Source organism: Podarcis filfolensis (genome assembly GCF_964270895.1).
Source record: "Podarcis filfolensis genome assembly, chromosome: 14".
Taxonomy (NCBI): Eukaryota; Metazoa; Chordata; class Lepidosauria; order Squamata; family Lacertidae; genus Podarcis; species Podarcis filfolensis.
In genome coordinates, this window is record NC_139616.1 from 52,079,710 (window position 1) to 52,097,978 (window position 18,269).

Here is an 18,269-nt window from a genome sequence, read left to right on the forward strand (position 1 = left end):
GGATAGGGCAGCTCATGATTTGCATGCGGCATTTGATGCCAGGTCCCATGACAGTCTGGAAAAACCACACCTCCGAAAGGCTGAGGAAGGGCTCAGGGTCAGGCTGGGGGGAGGAATTCCCCAAGGGATCCTCCAGGCCCGGAATCCAGGAAGACGGGTGGCATGGATGAGGCCCTGGAGGACAGGAATCTGAAGGGGACCTCCCCCCCCCAAGCAGGAAGGGCTGCAAATCCTGCTGAGGACAAAATCATACTTTTAAGGCCAACCTGCCAAAGCGCAGACCTTCACTGGGGGAAATCACATCCCCGCAGACACCCGAGGGGGAAATGTTAGGAGCGAGCGCGCAAGGAGGTGGGACCGGGCTTGGAAGCCGCAGCAGGGGCGAAAAGGGTTCAGTAAGAGCCCCCACCCCACCCACCCCAAAACTGGGGAGCAAAAAGCCCAGCCAAACCCAGAGGGACTCACTCCGGAGGGAACAGGCGAGAGTCACGCCGGCGCTGCACAGATGCAAGCCCAACACGCGGGCGAAGGAGAGAAACTCCGCGCAAAAACGCTCAGGATGCAGACCAGCCATGGAGGGGGGGGGGCGCATTACAGGAAAAGTCTCCCAACTCTCCCGGCGGATGCAGAAGCTGCAGGCTGGGGAGGGAAGACCCCGCCCGGCCCCCCCTTTCAGCTCGGGGGTTCAGGACGTGCCCAGACAAACGGGATATCCAAGGTCCCCCTGGCTAGACGGAGAGGGGTGTTCCTGACCCGCTGGCTTGCCCCCCCCCTTGCTAAAGGAGACCCTGGCCCGCGGGCAGCCGGCTCGGCGTCCGGGGGGGGCATCGGCCTCGGGGGGCGCGCCAGCCGGCTTGGGCCGCTTCCCGCCGCCTCGGGGATCCCCCGGGAGGCCTCCCTCTCGACGCCGCCTCCTTCGGGGGCTCCGGGCCGAGAGACCCCCGGGCCAAGCCGGAGCCGCCCGCCCCCCGCCCGCCCGCCCGCCCGCGCAGGGCGATCCCGCGGAGAGCCCGCCGCCCTCCCGATCCCCGCGGCGGCCGCTCACCGTGGCTCCGGGGAGCGAGTGGCGCTGGCCGGGCGGCCATGCAGCGAGGGGGCCGGCGTCGGCGCGGCCCGGCCTGGAGCGCGAAGGGCGGCCCGCCCGCCGGGCGAGGGAGGCGGGCCGGGCGTGACTCAGGCCCCAGGAATGCGCCCTGGCCGGCCAGCGCCGCGGAGGCGGAGGACGGAGCCCTCGCCGGGACGGGCGCGCCGAGCCAGGAGGCCGCCTCCGCCGACCGGGGAGCCTCCGCGCCTTGGAAGGCACGCAGGCCGGCAGGGACGCGGAGCCGGAGCCGCCAGGACGCGCCGGGGCGGCGGCCCCCCGACGGGCTGCTCCGGCGCCGGGGCGGGACGGGAATCCCCGCGGCGGAAGCGGCGCCTGCGCCTCGAGGGACCCGGGGAGGCTGGCCGTGCGCTCACCTGGCCGCCCGGGAGCCGCTGCGCTCCAGTCGCCCCCCGGAGGGAACCGGACCATGATCGGCCCTAACCGACGGGGCCCGGGACGGTTGGCCGTCGAACGGGCAGGGTTGGGTCGGAACGGGAACCCCGGACTGTCGCTGAAGCCGTGGGAACAGGGAGCCTCAGGCTCTCACCTTCCATACACGTGAAGGTGGGAAGAGACCCCAGCGCAGTCACGTCGGACTTCAGAAGAGGAAGCTGAACCCCCACGAGGGTTTGGGTTCAGAAAGGGATCCGAAAGGCAGAGTCGAGGGGATCCAGTCTCTCCGCAGTGCTCGGGAGGCGCTCAAAACCACCCCGTGAGAAGCGCAGATAAAATGCAGAGGCGCGTCCAGAGAGGAACCGGGATGGCCCCGAGGATGCCAGCGTGGTTAACCAGCGGAGTCAAAGACGCCGGGAGAGGCCAAGAAGCCTTCCTTCAAACAATGCAAGTGTGGAAAATGAAAAAAGGGCACGTACACTTTGGGGAAAGAAATGCAAGCACATTGAGGGGTGCAAAAAATGGGGGGGGGGGAGAGAAGGATGCCGAAAACAAAGACCCACGAAAAACGAAAAAATCTTAACTGCATGAGTAGCAGGAGAGTGTCCAGGGGCAGTCCAGATGGCAAAGGGGTCAAAGGTTTGCAAAAAGAGAAGGAGGTTGCGGAAAAACCGGATTAATTCTTCACATCTGCATTTGCAGCAGAAGATGGAAGACGGACCCCTGGGCCCAAAATAAGTTCTGCAGGAATGGAGTCTGAGGAACGGAGGCAACTGGGGGCCAGAGACAACATTCTAGGCCTTATTGACAAAATAATCCTGCCTCACTGATGGGGGGGACCGGGACGTGTGGGGCCCAGCAGGCCAAGAGCCCCATCTCCACCAGAGCTGTGGGCAAGTTCACAGGTGGCTGGGATGCCCACCTGACAGCCGTGGCATCATGGGATCGCACTGTAATGAAACCGTGGGGCTGGTGAGCATGGCTTGGGAGGAACCGCCTTGGAGGCCAATTCATTTTTTTTTTTTTTTTTATTAAATATTTATTGGTATTTTCAAAAAACACACAACAAACAAAAGCAAAAAAAACAAAATATTCGAAACTAAACAAAAAAAATAGAAAAAACACATACAATTTCTGATACTTATTTTCCTCAACCTTGTTTCTCAGACCTCCTCACACCTCCCCTTCTTGTATTCCAATTTAAATTGTCAATTCAGCAAGTCCTTAACTTATTTCTTCACCTTAACTTAAACATTTATTCTAACATACTGTTATTTTACTTTACTTCTTTTTTCCATTTCCTCCATTTATTTTTAACAGCCTTATTCTCACTTAGTTTAAAAAAAAAAAGAAAAAAAAAACCAATTTCACCTTATTAAAATTACACATCAATACTTATACCTCATTAATTTATTCTTGAACCTTTTTCCTAAGGTCGACCAAAATTTCCCTTCCACGGTTTACCCAATTTCCTTACCACTAACAAAATATAAAACAAACAAAGCAATGCAAATTATCCTTATGTACCCTTTGGATTCCCAACCTCCACCCACCCTTCTCCCGGTTCCAGTCCCCAACCAATATCCCTCAGTCTTTATATTATTTATTTAGCCTGGAGATCTCAGGTCCGAGGCCCTTATGTCTCTCTCAGTTCCTTTCTGCCGGTCTCTTTGATAGACCTTGATGTTAAGCCCCAGGTCTCGGAGGGGCTCCGGCCCAACAGAATCGGTGTTGCTTCTAGCCAGTCCTCCATACTTAAAAGCAAAAGCAAAGCCTATGGGGTATTCCAACTCTTGTTTCAAATTTCTTTCAAATCCAAATGTCCCCACAGCTCCAGCTTCCACCTTCAACAAATTTATAATCCTCAGGTCTTCAGATCTCCTCAAAAGAAGATCTCTCCATTTTCCAAATTCCCAATCAAACCAGGCTTTCCGCATCCAGTTTTTATTGTCCTTTTTTATCATCATGTCAGGCCTCATATTGTAGCTCTCCTTTGGCTCCTGCAAACCTCCATCTCCTCCTTCGTTTTCTTCAAAAAGAACATATTGCTCCATCGTGTCTACGCTTTCGGTTTCATTTATTTGTTCAGTTGAATAGGCTTCCTGTTTCAAATCCTTATCAGACTCCAAGCTGTTGTTTACTGTCCAGTGTAATAGCGCTACCTCTGTAGACAAAGCATCGTACTCATCTTGTAAGTTTCCCAAGAGAACCAGTGCTCTGTCCAATTCTGCTTGGAATTTAGACACTCCAGCCATTTTTGTAATGTAGTATCCTTGTTACCCCTCTAGGGGGATTTAATTCCTTGATCTTCCTTTCAGCTCAAAAACCAAAAGTCCAGTTATTTTGTATCAACCTTATTTTCAACAAGTTATCCCGGATAAACCAGCAAAAACAGCAGAAACAATGTTCTCTTTTTCCAGCTGACAACTAGCTGACTAGCAGCTCACTTGGCAGCTGTCAAAATCTTCCATGCAACAGGCTTTCTCATCGGACGTTCCCGGGTCTAGGGGGGGGTGTAGTTTCAGCTCCCAAAATTCTTTTTATCCTCCAGAATATCCTCTTATAATGTCCAAACCGTGAGGTCAGGATCTTTAGTTAAAAAAAAGCAAGAAACAGGTTCTCTCGACCTTAGCTGCCCAGTCCTTTGCTTTAAATTGTTTACAAAGAGGGGGGGGTGGACTTCCTTTTTAGCCCCTTCCCGCTCGTTCGAAATCCAAGATAAGAAATTTTTTAAAGTTCCAATCTCCGTATTACTCACGGGTTGATGTTTTAGGATCCAATCACTCTTAGAAGAAGTTGGCGCTCTCTGTCAATGGCTTGCGGCTTCACTCCGTAGACGAGGGAGTACTCTCAGCACCACGCCTTACCCTGCCTCCGTTCCGAAGCCTTTAAAAAGGCTCCGTCGCGGATTGGGGGGGCGCAAATGGTGCCCGCCGAGTCTCTGTGTTCACAGGCATCCGCGCCTGTGATTTTAAGGGTCCCCGCTTCGCCGCAGCGGCCAGACCCAGACGCTACGGAGCCGATTCCCTCCGGAGCTCGGAGGGAATCCGCCATTAAACAGTGGCACCAACCCGGAAGTCGCCTTGGAGGCCAATTCAGACCCACTGGCTGCCCCCCATCAGAGTTATTTGAGAGCTTCAACAATCACGTCCATGTGATCTGGCTGGCGTGGGGCACTTTCAAAAAGCTTTCCGCAATGTATGTCACCAAAGATTCCTGACTAAGCTTTGCCGTCATGGAGTAAGAGGAGAGATCCGGTGAAGAAACAGGAAACAGAAAGGAGGAAGAAGTGGATGTCCTCCCAGTGGAGGAAAATCGGAAGAGGAGTCTCCCAGGGATCAGTATTAAAGCCTCTGCTTTTAACTTGTTCACAAATGACCTAGAGTTAGACATGAGCAGGGAGGGGGCCAAGATTGCAGACGATGCTAAATCGTTCAGGGTTGTTAAAACAAAAAGAGATTGCAAAGAGCTCCAAAAGGTCCTCTTCAAACTGGGTGAATGGGCAGCAAAATAATAATAATAATAATAATAATGATAATAATAATAATAATAATAATAATAATTAGAATCTATATACCGCCCTATACCTGGGGGTCTCAGGGCAGTTCACAGAATAAAATCAATATATAAAACCACAAAATACCTAATAAAAATTAAAACAACAACCCAATAGCTCCCACCCACAAATATATATTTTTAAGGGCATAGAATGTAAATCAGATCAGCCAAAGGCCTGGTTAAAAAGGAACATTTTTGCCTGGCACCTAAAGGTGTATAGTGAAGGCGCCAGGCGAACTTCCCAGAAGAGAGCATTCCACAGATGGGGAGCCACTGCAGAGAAGGCCCCGTTCTCGTGTTGCCACCCTCTGGACTTCTCGAGGTGGTGGCAAACAGGGAGGGAAAACAGATGATCTCAGGGTCCGGGTAGGTTCCTATGGAAAGAGGCAGTCCGTGAGGTATTGCAGCTCATGTGGGCAACTCTAAAGTGATGCATGTTGGAGCTGGAAAACTTAATTTCACGTCCACGCTCATGGAGGAGCTGGAGGAGACGGACCGGGAGTGAGACCTCGGGGTCCCGGCAGAGAGCCTGGGGAAACCATCAACCTCGTCTGCAGCAGATCATGAGGAACGGAATGGAAAAGGCATTCATTCCCCCCCCCCCCCCCGGCCATGTTCTGCTCTGGCTGCCTCACCTCCGACAGGATATATTATTGCAGAGCTGAAAGGGGTCAGAAAAGGGCGGCCAAAGGGGTCCAGGGAAGGAGGAACAAAGAAAGGTTGCAGCACGGGGGGGATTTTTAGCAGAGAGAAAGGTGAGGAAGAGGAAATGTGGCGGAGGAGCTGTGTGAAACTCGGCCTGGCCTGGGATGGGCGGATGGGGAAAAGGTCTTATCTCTTGCTCATGGCTAGAACTTGGGGCATCAGGGACGCTGAGCGCTGGAAGGTTCAGGGCGGAGAAAAGGAAGCGGATGCTTCACACCACGCAGACTCCAGTTCGCCATATTTCAAAAAGTTGAAACCCAAACACAAAAAGCTGTTTCTTTGCCCAAAGTTGTTGAGCTTCTCTTTGCAAAATCCCAGAAAAAAAGGTGAAGTTTTTGAGGGTATTTTTAAGGAAATTCGCCAAAATCCACAGTTCCGACGTGGGTTGCCAGACGTCCAGAGTTTTCTGGACATTGAAGCCACTTCCGACAAGCATTTCCTGGCTGTTTCCAGGAAATTCCAGAAGTCTGGCAACCCTAGCATAGTCAAAATATGGAACTTGCTCCTGATAACCACAAACCTGGATGGCTTTCAAAGAGGATTAGACAAGTTCCTATTGATGATTAGTAGTCGTCCCCCCGCCCCCGGCTGTTTTCTCCCTCCATGTCAGCCTCCCTGGGCTGCCCCCCTTCTCCAGCCACGGTGGTCCCCGCAGCCTCCTCCCTCCCACACAGCTTGCTCTCCCTGTTCCTGAGCAGGCCAAGAGGGCGGCAGCACCCTGACCCCCCCACCTCTCCCCAGGGACAGGCCAGGGCTCTTGGGCCGCTTTGTCCACAGGAAGCTGGGAGCGGCTGCTGCCAAAGCCATCAGGGAGGGGGCCGGAGAGGGTGGGCCTTTGCCCGAGGTTGGTCTCCTCTGACCATGAATGGCGAGGAAGGAAAGGAGCGTGAATGTCCGTTTGTGACCAAGGCTGGCCCTGGGAGAGGCCCCGCGGGAAGCGCAAGAATGTCCTCATTGAGAGTGGCATCAGCTGTCCTTTCAGCAAAGGACTTTCCCAGCGAGGCCGCAGGGTGAGGCCTGCCCGCCCTCCTTCCCTCCCTCCCTCCTTCCTAAGGCACCAGGGCTGCCGCTGCACCCGTTTCACAGGAGAGCCAGGCTGCCTTGCCGCCCAGCAAGGGGCATCGGGATCAGGGCAGCGGTTCTGTCCTGGGCAAAGGTGCCACCCGGCACACGAGCAGCTTCTGGGCTGCAGTGCCATGCCAGAGCAAGGGCAGGCAATTCCCTTGCTCCCCGGGAATCTCCTGGGGTCAAGAGGCCAGAAGTGCAGTTGGAGGCGGGCAGAGGGTATCGGGTGCCAGGTAAGAAGTAGGTCCAAGTGGATCATCATGGATGACGGAACAAGGAGGGAAACCAAAGCTAGGTCACAGAATTCCCCACAGCAATCGGGGTCAGATCCCACCGTCAAGACAATCTGAAGTGCCCACATGAGTGTTTAAAGCCCTAAGCAACTTAGACTGCTTGGGTCCCTACCGGGGGTCAGCAAACTTTTTCAGCAGGGGGCTGGTCTACTGTCCCTCAGACCTTGTGGGGGGCCGGACTATATTTGGGGGGGGGGAATAATGAATGAATTCCTATGCCCCACAAATAACCTAGAGATACATTTTAAATAAAAGGACACATTCTACTCATATAAAAACACACTGATTCCCCGACTGTCCGTGGGCCGGATTGAGAAGGCGATTGGGCTGGATTATGATTTTAAAAACTTTGCAGTTTTTAAAGTCATAATTAGAAAAAAATTGTAATACAGTGGTACCTCAGGTTACATACGCTTCAGGTTACAGACTCTGCTAAACCAGAAATAGTGCTTCAGGTTAAGAACTTTGCTTCAGGATGAGAACAGAAATTGTCCTCCGGCGGCGCGGCAGCAGCAGGAGGCCCCATTAGCTAAAGTGGTGCTTCAGGTTAAGAACAGTTTCAGGTTAAGTACGGACCTCCGGAATGAATTAAGTACTTAACCCGAGGTACCACTGTAATTGCATATAAAAGAAACAGTACACAAGAAGTAAATATGGAGGCCATTTACAGGATAAAGGAAGTCTTTTATTTTCATGTTATGTTTTCTTTGTGTAAGGGGATAGGAGTTTAATTTTGATAATTAAATTGTCAATTTAATTTTGTTTGTATGGGTGGGTTTGTTTGTATGCATGAGTTGTTGTGGACTTTGTTGTAAATAAAGTATTAAAAAGAAGAAGAAGAAGAAGAAGAAGAAGAAGAAGAAGAAGAAGAAGAAGAAGAAGAAGAAGAAGGCGATTGGGCCGGATCCAGCCCCTGGGCCTTAGTTTGCCTACCCATGCTACAGACCCTCTCAGGTGGCCTTCTCTGGGTCAGCCCCCTAAATGCGGCATTCCCTCCCCACAGAGGTGAATCTGGCCCCCAACGCAGGCTGAAGACCCACCTCCTTACCTTGGCCTTTGGCACCTGAGAGGTGTGTTCTCAGGGCCCAACGTGTGGCTGCAATTTGCTTTCCCCGTTTTGAGTTGTAGCCCACCTGGGTGATAAGGGCGCGGCAGCCGGATAGTGGCTCAGGGGTCTCCCAGCAAAGGCACCTGGTCTCTGAGCATCCGGATCAGGGCCGCTCCTCCTTGCAGGCCCTTTGCAACAGTCGGGGGTCAACAAAAGCCCCCTGGAGCATTCAGTGGAGCAGCTCCCACCTCTGTCTTTGGGGGAATGACCCAGGTGGTTCGAGGCAGACTTTGCCCCCTCCTTCCTGGGTCGACCAGGGCAGATGGCAAGAGGAGGGCCGCCTGGTGAGTAAGGCACTTCACTTTGGGGCAGACTCATGTTCATCATCATCATCATAATTCCTTATTTATTATTTACACCCCGCTCATCTGGCTGGGTTTTCCCAGCCACTCTGGGCAGCTCCCAACAGAGGACTAAAAACAGAATAAAACTTCAGGCATTAAAAGCTTCCCTAAATAGGGCTGCCTTCAGATGTCTTCTAAGTCAGACAGTTGTTTATTTCCTTGACCTCTGACAAGAGGGCGTTCCATAGGGCGGGTGCCACCAACGAGAAGGCCCTCTGCCTGGTTCCCTGCAACCTCGCTTCTCGCAGGGAGGGAACTGCCAGAAGGCCCTCGGAGCTGGATTTCAGTGTCCGGGCTGAACAATGGGGGTGGAGATGTTCCTTCAGGTCTACTGGGCCTTTGAGGCTGCTTAGGGCTTTCAAGGTCAGCACCAACACTTTGAATTGTGCTCGGAAATGTACTGGGAGCCAATGCAGGTCTCTCAGGACCAGTGTTTTATGGTCTCGGCGGCCGCTCCCAGTCCCCAATCTAGCTGCCGCATTCTGGATTAGTTGTAGTTTCCGAGTCACCTTCAAAGGTAGCCCCACGTAGAGTGCATTGCAGTAGTCCAAGCGGGAGATAACCAGAGCATGCACCACTCTGGCGAGACAGTCTGCAGGCAGGTAGGGTCTCAGCCTGCGTACCAGATGGAGCTGGTACACAGCTGCCCTGGACACAGATTTGACCTGTGCCTCCATGGACAGCTGTGAGTCCAAAATGACTCCCAGGCTGCACACCTGGTCCTTCAGGGGCACAGTTACCCCATTCGGGACCAGGGAGTCCTCCACACCTGCCTGCCTCCTGTCCCCCAGAAACAGTACTTCTGTCTTGTCAGGATTCAACCTCAATCTGTTAGCCACCATCCATCCTCCAACCGCCTCCAGACACTAATTCATGAGGGGCTATTTTAAAATGGGGAGCAGCTGTGCATTTGCTGGGTTTGTGCAACTTCCCAGCAGATTTCCCCATGTCTACAAGCAACGTCGCCCCCTCATTCATCCACCCACAGAGGAGCCAAGCTAAGAAGAGGACAGCCCCTTCAGCCATCTCCGGGCAGGTGGGGTGGATGTCCCAGTGCTTCGCTTCCCCTCTGCAAACCTTCAGATGGGACTGGAGGCTGCTTGCTGGGAAATTGAAGCCCCTGGAGATCAGCCAGCATTTTGAATTTGAAATGTGCTGTTGCGCTTCCTTCATCCTCTGCTGTGCCTCAGTCTCTCTTTCGGTCCAGCCGAGGCTCCGGGGAGGAGGGTGGGGCAGCGCAGAGGAATGTTGGCCTCCTCTTCTGCCACCCCCGAAACGGCTCACAGCTGTAGCAGCCGGAGCCCTTCCTCTTTCCCTCTTTCCCTGCCTGCTCATTTCTGGGGCTTTCCAGAGGATGAGACTAAGCGTGAGATTTCCATCTCTCTGCAAATAGCTCTCCCTGACCCAGCCCAATGGCAGCACTGGCTTGAGATATGATTTTGAGTCCCAAGATCCACCCACAGGAGCCTGAAGGATCTGGAGCCCAAGCATGCATTGCAAGGAGCAAGAATCACAGGCCTTCCAGAACACAAAAATTCACCCCTGGGCTTTATCCATTTCAGTGGTGAAATTGAGGGGGGTGGGCAACAGGGGAGGGAGGGGGCAGAATGTCATGTTATTTGAGCTTTCATTTCTTACGGATGTACTGCAAGCCCTCAAGTCTTGTGCCCACCCCTCCTACGTCCTAGGATCCCCAAATCCAGCTGGGGCTCCCCTACTTTTTTGGGCTAATAATAATAATATATTTTTTTTAATACTCCCACCCTCCCCGGTTCAAAAACCGGGCTCAGGGCAGCTAACAACAAATTTAAAACACTTAAATATAAAAGCAGCATAAAATACAGTATAAAAACATGAATAACAATAAAATTCAAAAATCAATTTAGGGGGATACGCATTAGATAATCCCCAGGGCTAGCTGGCTGAATTGGTCCTACTTGGGCCAGCGAGGAGGCCAGGGGAGAATTAGCTGTGGGATGCCAGAGCGGGTAATCTTCATAAAAGGGGAGTGGGAGGGAAGAAAAGGGAAATAAAAGATCAGGCTGAATTCAAATTAAAGGCCAGGCGGAATAGCTCTGTCTTACAGGCCCTGCGGAAAGAGGTTAAATCCTGCAGGGCCCTGGTCTCCTGGGACAGAGCATTCCACCGGGTCGGAGCCATCACTGAGAAGGCCCTGGCCCTGGCGGAGGATAGTCTGACTTCGTTAGGGCCCAGGACCTCTAAACTATGGTTATTCATGGACCTTTAGGTCCTCTGCAGGGCATACCAGGAGAGGTCTAGTGTGTCCGTTGAGCACAAAAGCACTGATGGAGCACAGAAATGGAGCAACAGGAGGAGGAGGAACAAGGGGCTGTGGGTTGTGCCCCTCAACCCCTCCAGTGTGGCCTACTCTGACTGGCAGCAGCCCTCCGGGGTCTCCAGAGAATCATAGAATCATAGAAGTAGAATCATAGTCCTCTGGCAGAGAACAGCCTTTCCCTCCCTAGCTCCGAGAAGATAGAAAAACAAGGGTGAAACAGTGGTTACACCAAAATTCCAGTTCTCAGGAATTCCTCTGGGCAGTGCCAGCTTCTGCAGGGAGAGGGAGTGCCAGCCAGCTGCCTGCCAGTCACCCAAGGCAGGCTGCAAAGTCAGAGTCCATCCCCCTGCTCTGCCCGCATTCTCTGGCTGCCCGGGAGGAGGGAGGGGCTGGCTGGCTGGCATCCCGAGCTATTAACTGCAGTGGGAGACTCTGCATCCGCAGCTGGTTGGGGGACATTTTTATCTTTGGGCATTTGTCAGGCAACAGTATCCGCCATGGCGGTGGGCTTGGCCGGCTGGGCTGCATGCCGAGACTCAGCGGAGCCCCTCAGCCCCCAGGCCCTGCTTCAGCAAACCCCAGCAGCCCCTGCCCCATGGAAGGGCTTGCCCTATGGAGAAGGGGCACTTGCCCAGCCTCCCGGACCCCCCGCCTTGCAGAGGAGCTCGTCTTCCTCTCTGGAAGGCCTTGCCTGCCGGCCAAGAGACAGAAGCAGCCCATAGGACTCCATCGCTTTTGTCCTCCTCCGGAAATAAGGGGTCTCTGCTTGGGGGGGGGCTGGGCAGTGGGCTTTGTATCTGCAGTCTTCTGGGCTCAGGGCAGACTACTGCTTCTACCAAATGGATGCATTTATTCGGCAAAGCATTCTTGATAGGGCCAGGGAAACCGACAGGCGCTGAGGAGGGTTCAAAGAAGAAGAAGAATTGATGCCGCTGCTTCCAACCAATTATTAAAATACAGTGGTCTGTTAAACATTAAAAGCTTCCCTAAACAGGGCTGCCTTCAGATGTTTTCTAAAAGTCTGGTAGTTGTTTTTCTCTTTGACATTTGATGGGAGGACGTTCCACAGGGCGGGCGCCACCACCGAGGAGGCCCTCTGCCTGGCTCCCTGTAACTTGGCTTCTCGCAGGGAGGGAACTGCCAGAAGGCCCTCAGAGCTGGACCTCAGTGTCCGGGCTGAACGATGGGGGTGGAGACGCTCCTTCAGGTATACTGGGCCTTTGAGGCCGTTTAGGACTTTAAAGGTCAGCACCAATACTTTGAATTGTGCTTGGAAACGTACTGGGAGCCAATGTAGGTCTTTCAGGACTGGTGTTATGTGGTCTTGGCGGCCGCTCCCAGTCACCAGTCTAGCTGCCACATTGTGGATTAATTGTAGTTTCTGGGTCACCTTCAAAGGTAGCTCCACGTAGAGCGCATGGCAGTAGTCCAAGAATGAATTATTTCCTTCCTGGGATGAGGATGGTAAAACTGGTGGAAATTCAAACAGGGGAGCTGTTTTTAATATTCAGTTGGGAGCCGCCCAGAGTGGCTGGGGAAACCCAGCCAGATGGGTGGGCTATTATTGTTATTATTATTAATTATTATTATTAAACTGGGCCAGAGCCCGTGCCAAAGACACATGAAGAGAGAGACGGAATGTCTGACTATAAGTGTTCATGCACTAATGCTGGGAGCCTCCGAGTCAAGATGGGCAATCTAGTTTTAGTGAACAGCACTGATAATCGTGGGCAGAACAGAAACCTGGCAGAACAAAGAGAACCAGTGGACAGGCTTATCTCTGGACACAAAGCCCGTAAGGAGGACAGGGAAGGATGTAACAGAGGTGGGGCTGCTCTGAATGTCAAAGGCAGCATCGAATCCAGCAAGGTTCCTCTTCATCCTGGAGAAGAGTGACTAGTGGGGTGCCACAGGGTTCTGTCTTGGGCCCGGTCTTATTCAACATCTTTATCAACGACTTGGATGATGGACTCAAGGGCATCCTGATCAAATTTGCAGATGACACCAAACTGGGAGGGGTGGCTAACACCCCAGAGGACAGGATCACACTTCAAAACGACCTTGACAGATTAGAGAACTGGGCCAAAACAAACAAGATGAATTTTAACAGGGAGAAATGTAAAGTATTGCACTTGGGCAAAAAAAATGAGAGGCACAAATACAAGATGGGTGACACCTGGCTTGAGAGCAGTACATGTGAAAAGGATCTAGGAGTCTTGGTTGACCACAAACTTGACATGAGCCAACAGTGTGACGCGGCAGCTAAAAAAGCCAATGCAATTCTGGGCTGCATCAATAGGAGTATAGCATCTAGATCAAGGGAAGTAATAGTGCCACTGTATTCTGCTCTGGTCAGACCTCACCTGGAGTACTGTGTCCAGTTCTGGGCGCCACAGTTCAAGAAGGACACTGACAAACTGGAACGTGTCCAGAGGAGGGCAACCAAAATGGTCAAAGGCCTGGAAACGATGCCTTATGAGGAACGGCTAAGGGAGCTGGGCATGTTTAGCCTGGAGAAGAGGAGCTTAAGGGGTGATATGATAGCCATGTTCAAATATATAAAAGGATGTCACATAGAGGAGGGAGAAAGGTTGTTTTCTGCTGCTCCAGAGAAGCGGACACGGAGCAATGGATCCAAACTACAAGAAAGAAGATTCCACCTAAACATTAGGAAGAACTTCCTGACAGTAAGAGCTGTTTGACAGTGGAATTTGCTGCCAAGGAGTGTGGTGGAGTCTCCTTCTTTGGAGGTCTTTAAGCAGAGGCTTGACAACCATATATCAGGAGTGCTCTGATGGTGTTTCCTGCTTGGCAGGGGGTTGGACTCGATGGCCCTTGTGGTCTCTTCCAACTCTAGGATTCTATGATTCTAAGCTAGGAACCCCAAATGGAGGAGCCCTTCCCAGAAATGATGCTGATGCTAGAGGTCGTCATACATCCGAAATTTCCTGGACATATCCAGACTACTGCTGCATATCCAGAAATCCCCAAAATGTTAATGCAATTTTGCCGAAAAAGCCCAGCAACTTTTTGAAATATGGCAACCCTAGCTGATGCCGATACTTCAGGGACTGCCTCTCCTATATTGTAATTTTGTGTTGTGAACTGCTCTGAGATCTTTGAATGGCTTAATAATAATACTAATAATAATAATAATAATAATAATAATAATAATAATATGGTCCTGGGTTGTGCCATTGTCGCCTTGATCAAACTGCTCAAGGTGATCTAAAGATGAAGAATGAAATCCAGGAAGCGTCCGAAGGAGGAACTGAGGCAGTAAAGGCGGCGTTTCAGTCACTGGGTACTTGTGTGCTCAAATCAGGGCAAAGGGATAAAATTTCTTATTTGACGGAGCAGTTATTGGGTGTTTATGTTTAATACTTTTTATTAATTTTCGGAAAGGATTCATTTTCTCAAACAGGATCTGATGATACAATTACGGTTCACTGTTGAGCAAATACAGACACGAAACAAAAGCAGGGTCAGTAAAGCCGAGCTCTGTGCCTGGATGCGCGGATGCCGAGAGAGGCCGGGATTCCGCGCAGCCTTCGGGGTTCCCCCGGCTCCCCCGGCAGGGGGCGCCCCGACGGACTCGAGGGGGCGGAGACCTCGAGGGGGCGGGACGGCCAGCATCCCCTCCCTCTGGCGCAGCCATGCCGGGGCCGCGGAAGCGGCTTCCTCGCCAGCAGGAGGCGGCGGCGGCGGAGGGGACCCTGGCCAAGGCGCCCTCCCCGCCCCGCCTGGGCGCCGCCTTCTTCGACCAGCCGTGCGTCCGCCTGGCCAGGGCGCTGCTCGGACAGGTGAGGGACGGAGGAGGCGGCCGGGCGGAGACCCTCCGGCTCCGAGCGGGGCCTGGCCAGGCAGGAGCCGAAGCGCAATTACGCACGCAGAGAAGCGCATGCCCGAATTCTACTCAGGTTTCATTGTTTCACTATTGTGTCTCCCCCACCCCGATGATTTCAGCTGCTTCTGTTTCATCTGTAAGACGCCTTGGCTCCCCGTGTGGAGAAAAGGCAGTATATAAATTTAATGATGATGATGATGATGATGATGATGATTAATACGGGGTCCTCGCCGCGCAATCACATGCACCCGGTGCTATACCAGCTGCACTGGCTCCCGGTGGAGTACAGGATCAGGCTTAAGGTGCTGGTTTTGACCTTTAAAGCCCTTCATGGCCTAGGACCCTCGTACCTACGGGACCACCTCTCCTGGTGTGTCCCACAGAGGACCTTACAGTCTTCAAATAAAAACATCTTGGAGGTCCCGGGCCACAGGGAGGTTAGGCTGGCCTCAACCAGGGCCAGGGTCTTCTCAGTGATGGCTCCAACCTGGTGGAACGCTCTGTCACAAGAGACCAGGGCCCTTTGGGACTTGACATCTTTCCTCAGGGCCTGCAAGGCAGAGTTGTTCCGCCTGGCCTTTGGCCAAGGCACAGTCTGACCCCCTCTCTCCTTCTGTAATCCCCATAGAACTCTAGCCCAATGGTTGCCATTAATTTGATTTTGAATTGATTTTAGAATGAATTGATTTTGGAATGCTGTGTTACTTTTATTGTTGTTAGCCTCTGTGAGCCCGGCTTCAGCTGGGGAGGGCAGTATATAAATAAAATATTATTATTATTAAATATTTAGCCCTGCAGCCCCCTTGTCCCTCGGTGCTCCTGCCCACTCCTCCCACCTGGTGATGCTGCTTCCAATGGGGGGGGGCACCCGAGACCTTCTGCATGCCAGGCAGGTGCTCCTCCGCCCATCTAGGGTGCCAGAGGCCCTGCAGCTGTTGGGGCGATGCCAGGGCTGGACTCCTCCTGCTTTTTTTTTTTGCACAGCTTCCGGCTTCCTCTACAGAGTGTCTTCTTGCTGTGTGGCCAGGACTCTGTCAGATCTCAGAGGTCAGGGTGGGAGCCTCCCTGGTGGTGGGACCTCTGCTGCCAGGGCTCAGCCACTGCCACCTCTTCTGAACCCATCGCTTGCCCCCAGAGCTGTACCTTCATCTTTGCAACCACATGGGAGTCTCTGTGCGCTGCCCGCAAGTGTTTTGGAGCCAACTGTGGCAGTGGCTGCAAGAGTTGGCTTTCTGAAATGTGGAAGAGGTGCTGGCACGCCCTCTCTCCTGCAGCCCCCCAGGCGGCTCTGGTCTGGGGACTTGTGGGCTCAGCCTTCGCTCTGCTTCCCAGATCCTGGTCCGGAGGCTTCCAGATGGGAGCGCACTCCGGGGGCGCATTGTGGAAACGGAGGCCTACCTGGGAGGAGAGGACACCGCGTCCCACTCCAGGGGCGGACGGCAGACTGCCAGGAACACGGCCATGTTCATGGCGCCGGGCACTCTGTATGTGTACCAGATCTACGGGATCTACTTCTGCATGAACATCTCCAGCCAAGGTAAGCAGGTGGCCGTCCTGCAGAAAAGCTCTGAGCCCTCCGGGGGAGTTGGGGGGGCCTCTCCTGCCCCCAGCCCTCATCCAGCAGGCACACAGGCCCTGGGGGGGGGGGCGAGGGGCTGTGCTTTGTTCTGAGGATCATCAGAAGAGAGCCAAATTGATGGATCCGGCCAAAGGGCCCATCAAAGCCAACATTCTCTGTGTCCATCCAGATATAATAATAGTAATAATTTATTTATACCCCGCCCATCTGGCTGGGTTTCCCCAGCCACTCTGGGTGGCTTTCAACAGAATATTAAAATACAATAATCTATTAAACATTAAAAACTTCCCTAAACAGGGCTGCCTTCAGGTGTCTTTTAAAAGTAAAATAGTTGTTTACTGCCTTGACATCTGGTGGGATGGCGTTCCACGGGGCAGGTGCCAACACCGAGAAGGCCCTCTGCCTGGTTCCCTGTAACCTCGCTTCTCGCAGGGAGGAAACCGCCAGAAGGTCCTTGGAGCTGGACCTCAGTGTCCAGGCAGAACGATGGAGGTGGAGATGCTCCTTCAGGTATACAGGACCGAGGCTGAGACCAAAGCACTTGGGCTAACTTTCTGCTCCCCAGACAGCCTAGTCCTTTCTTCAAGGTGGGGGGTCCAGCCATGGTTGTTGCTTGAAAGTGCTCCCCCCCCCCAGATCCTGGCTTCTTTGAACCAGGGGAATATGGTGTGGCCTCCATTTCTGCCCCTCTCCCCCAGACAAGTGTCCCAGGTCGGGTGTGGCTGCCATCTCCTGGCCTGTGGCATTGGGCAAGGGCATCCCTTCCGGGAGGGGCAGGGGGCTGACTGTGCAGGCCCCAGGGGCCACATCCCAGTCCTGCCTCTGGCCCTCGCAGCAGCCAGCCAGGGCCCCCCAAGGGAAGCCCACAAGCGGGAGCCAAGGGCAGGAGCAACTGGCCCCACTTGGGATTCCTGGCATCTCATATTCAGAGGCATTTGATGCCCTTTGAAAGCCCTCCAAGTTGGGGGCCATCAAATTTGATGGTTTATGTGAGGTGAGAAGTCGCCTCTTTTGTCTGTTCTGACACTTCCAGAAGATCAATAAGAATAATTTTCCTCCCTCTCATACTAGTACATGGCAGGAGAGGGAGGAAAACGCCTCTCTCTTCATTTTCTGCCCACTATGCCTAATTTTGTACCCCTCTCTAATCCCCCTCCGTACTCACTTGTTTCCTAAATGCTCCAGCGTTTCCTCCTCAGGGAGCTGGTCCAGGCAACGTCCAGATCCTCTTGGTTGCCCCTTTGACCCTTCTTCACCTTTCAAGGTGAGATGACAGGAACGGCAAACGGTCTCCCCATAGATTGGTAGAAGAGCATTAGAATACGGGAGGTTTTGTTGCCACCTTCTTCCGAAAGATCCCTTGAGCTGGGATTGGCCTGCCCTGACCTTTGCCCCCTCCCTTCTCTCTCTCGCCAGGGGAGGGGGCGGCCGTCCTGCTGCGCTCCTTGGAGCCCCTGCAGGGCCTGGAGGCGATGAGGGAGCTGCGCCTAGCTCCGCGGAAAGGGGCCCCCCGCCCCCTCAAGGACCGGCACCTGTGCAACGGGCCTTCCAAGCTCTGCCAGGCCCTGGCTGTGGACAAGACCTTCGACCAGCAGGACTTGGCCTGCCATCCGGCCGTGTGGCTGGAGCCCGGCCTGGGGGCGCCCAGGGAGGAAGACGTCATCTCCGCTCCCCGCATTGGCATCAGTGGCGAGTGGGCACAGCAGCCCCTGCGCTTCTACGTCTGGGGCAACCCATGCGTGAGCGTGACGGACAAGGCGGCCGAGGGGGCCAGAGGCAGCCAGCCGCCAGCGGAGGCCTCTCCCTGCTGCTGATGCCCAGGAACTGGGGGGTCAGGAGGCTTCCCAGGATGGGGAGAATAACAGGGAAGGCCGGGACTCTTTCAGCCTTGTGAATTTATTTCTTTCCATAATAAAATAGATTGTTTTGCTTTGAGGCTGGTGGTTGTGGCTGCGGGAAAGCCTTCCTGCCTGCAGCATATTGAAGGAAGGAGC

The 18,269-nt window shown here is 53.4% G+C and overlaps 2 protein-coding genes across 11 annotated transcripts in view; one reads left to right on the forward strand and one right to left on the reverse strand.

The window, feature by feature from the left end:
• Positions 1 to 4,901, reverse strand: part of RHBDF1 (rhomboid 5 homolog 1) — a 26,002-nt gene extending 21,101 nt beyond the window's left edge. For 3 of the 10 annotated variants that reach the window (XM_083585622.1, XM_083585614.1, XM_083585618.1), the window contains exon 1: positions 1,046 to 1,375. The gene's annotated coding sequence lies outside the window, so the exon portion shown is untranslated. Of the gene's footprint in view, positions 1 to 465; positions 827 to 1,045; positions 1,408 to 1,458; positions 2,475 to 4,559 lie in introns of those variants that run through there. The other 7 variants (XM_083585613.1, XM_083585612.1, XM_083585619.1 and 4 more) reach the window with 6 other exon arrangements.
• A 9,452-nt stretch (positions 4,902 to 14,353) lies between these two features.
• On the forward strand, positions 14,354 to 18,210 carry MPG (N-methylpurine DNA glycosylase). The gene is given in 4 exon segments (XM_083585879.1): positions 14,354 to 14,414; positions 14,417 to 14,652; positions 16,029 to 16,233; positions 17,692 to 18,210. Coding segments are annotated over 4 exon segments (885 nt in total). The 5' UTR covers positions 14,354 to 14,368; the 3' UTR covers positions 18,090 to 18,210.
• The last annotated feature ends 59 nt before the right edge of the window (positions 18,211 to 18,269 follow it).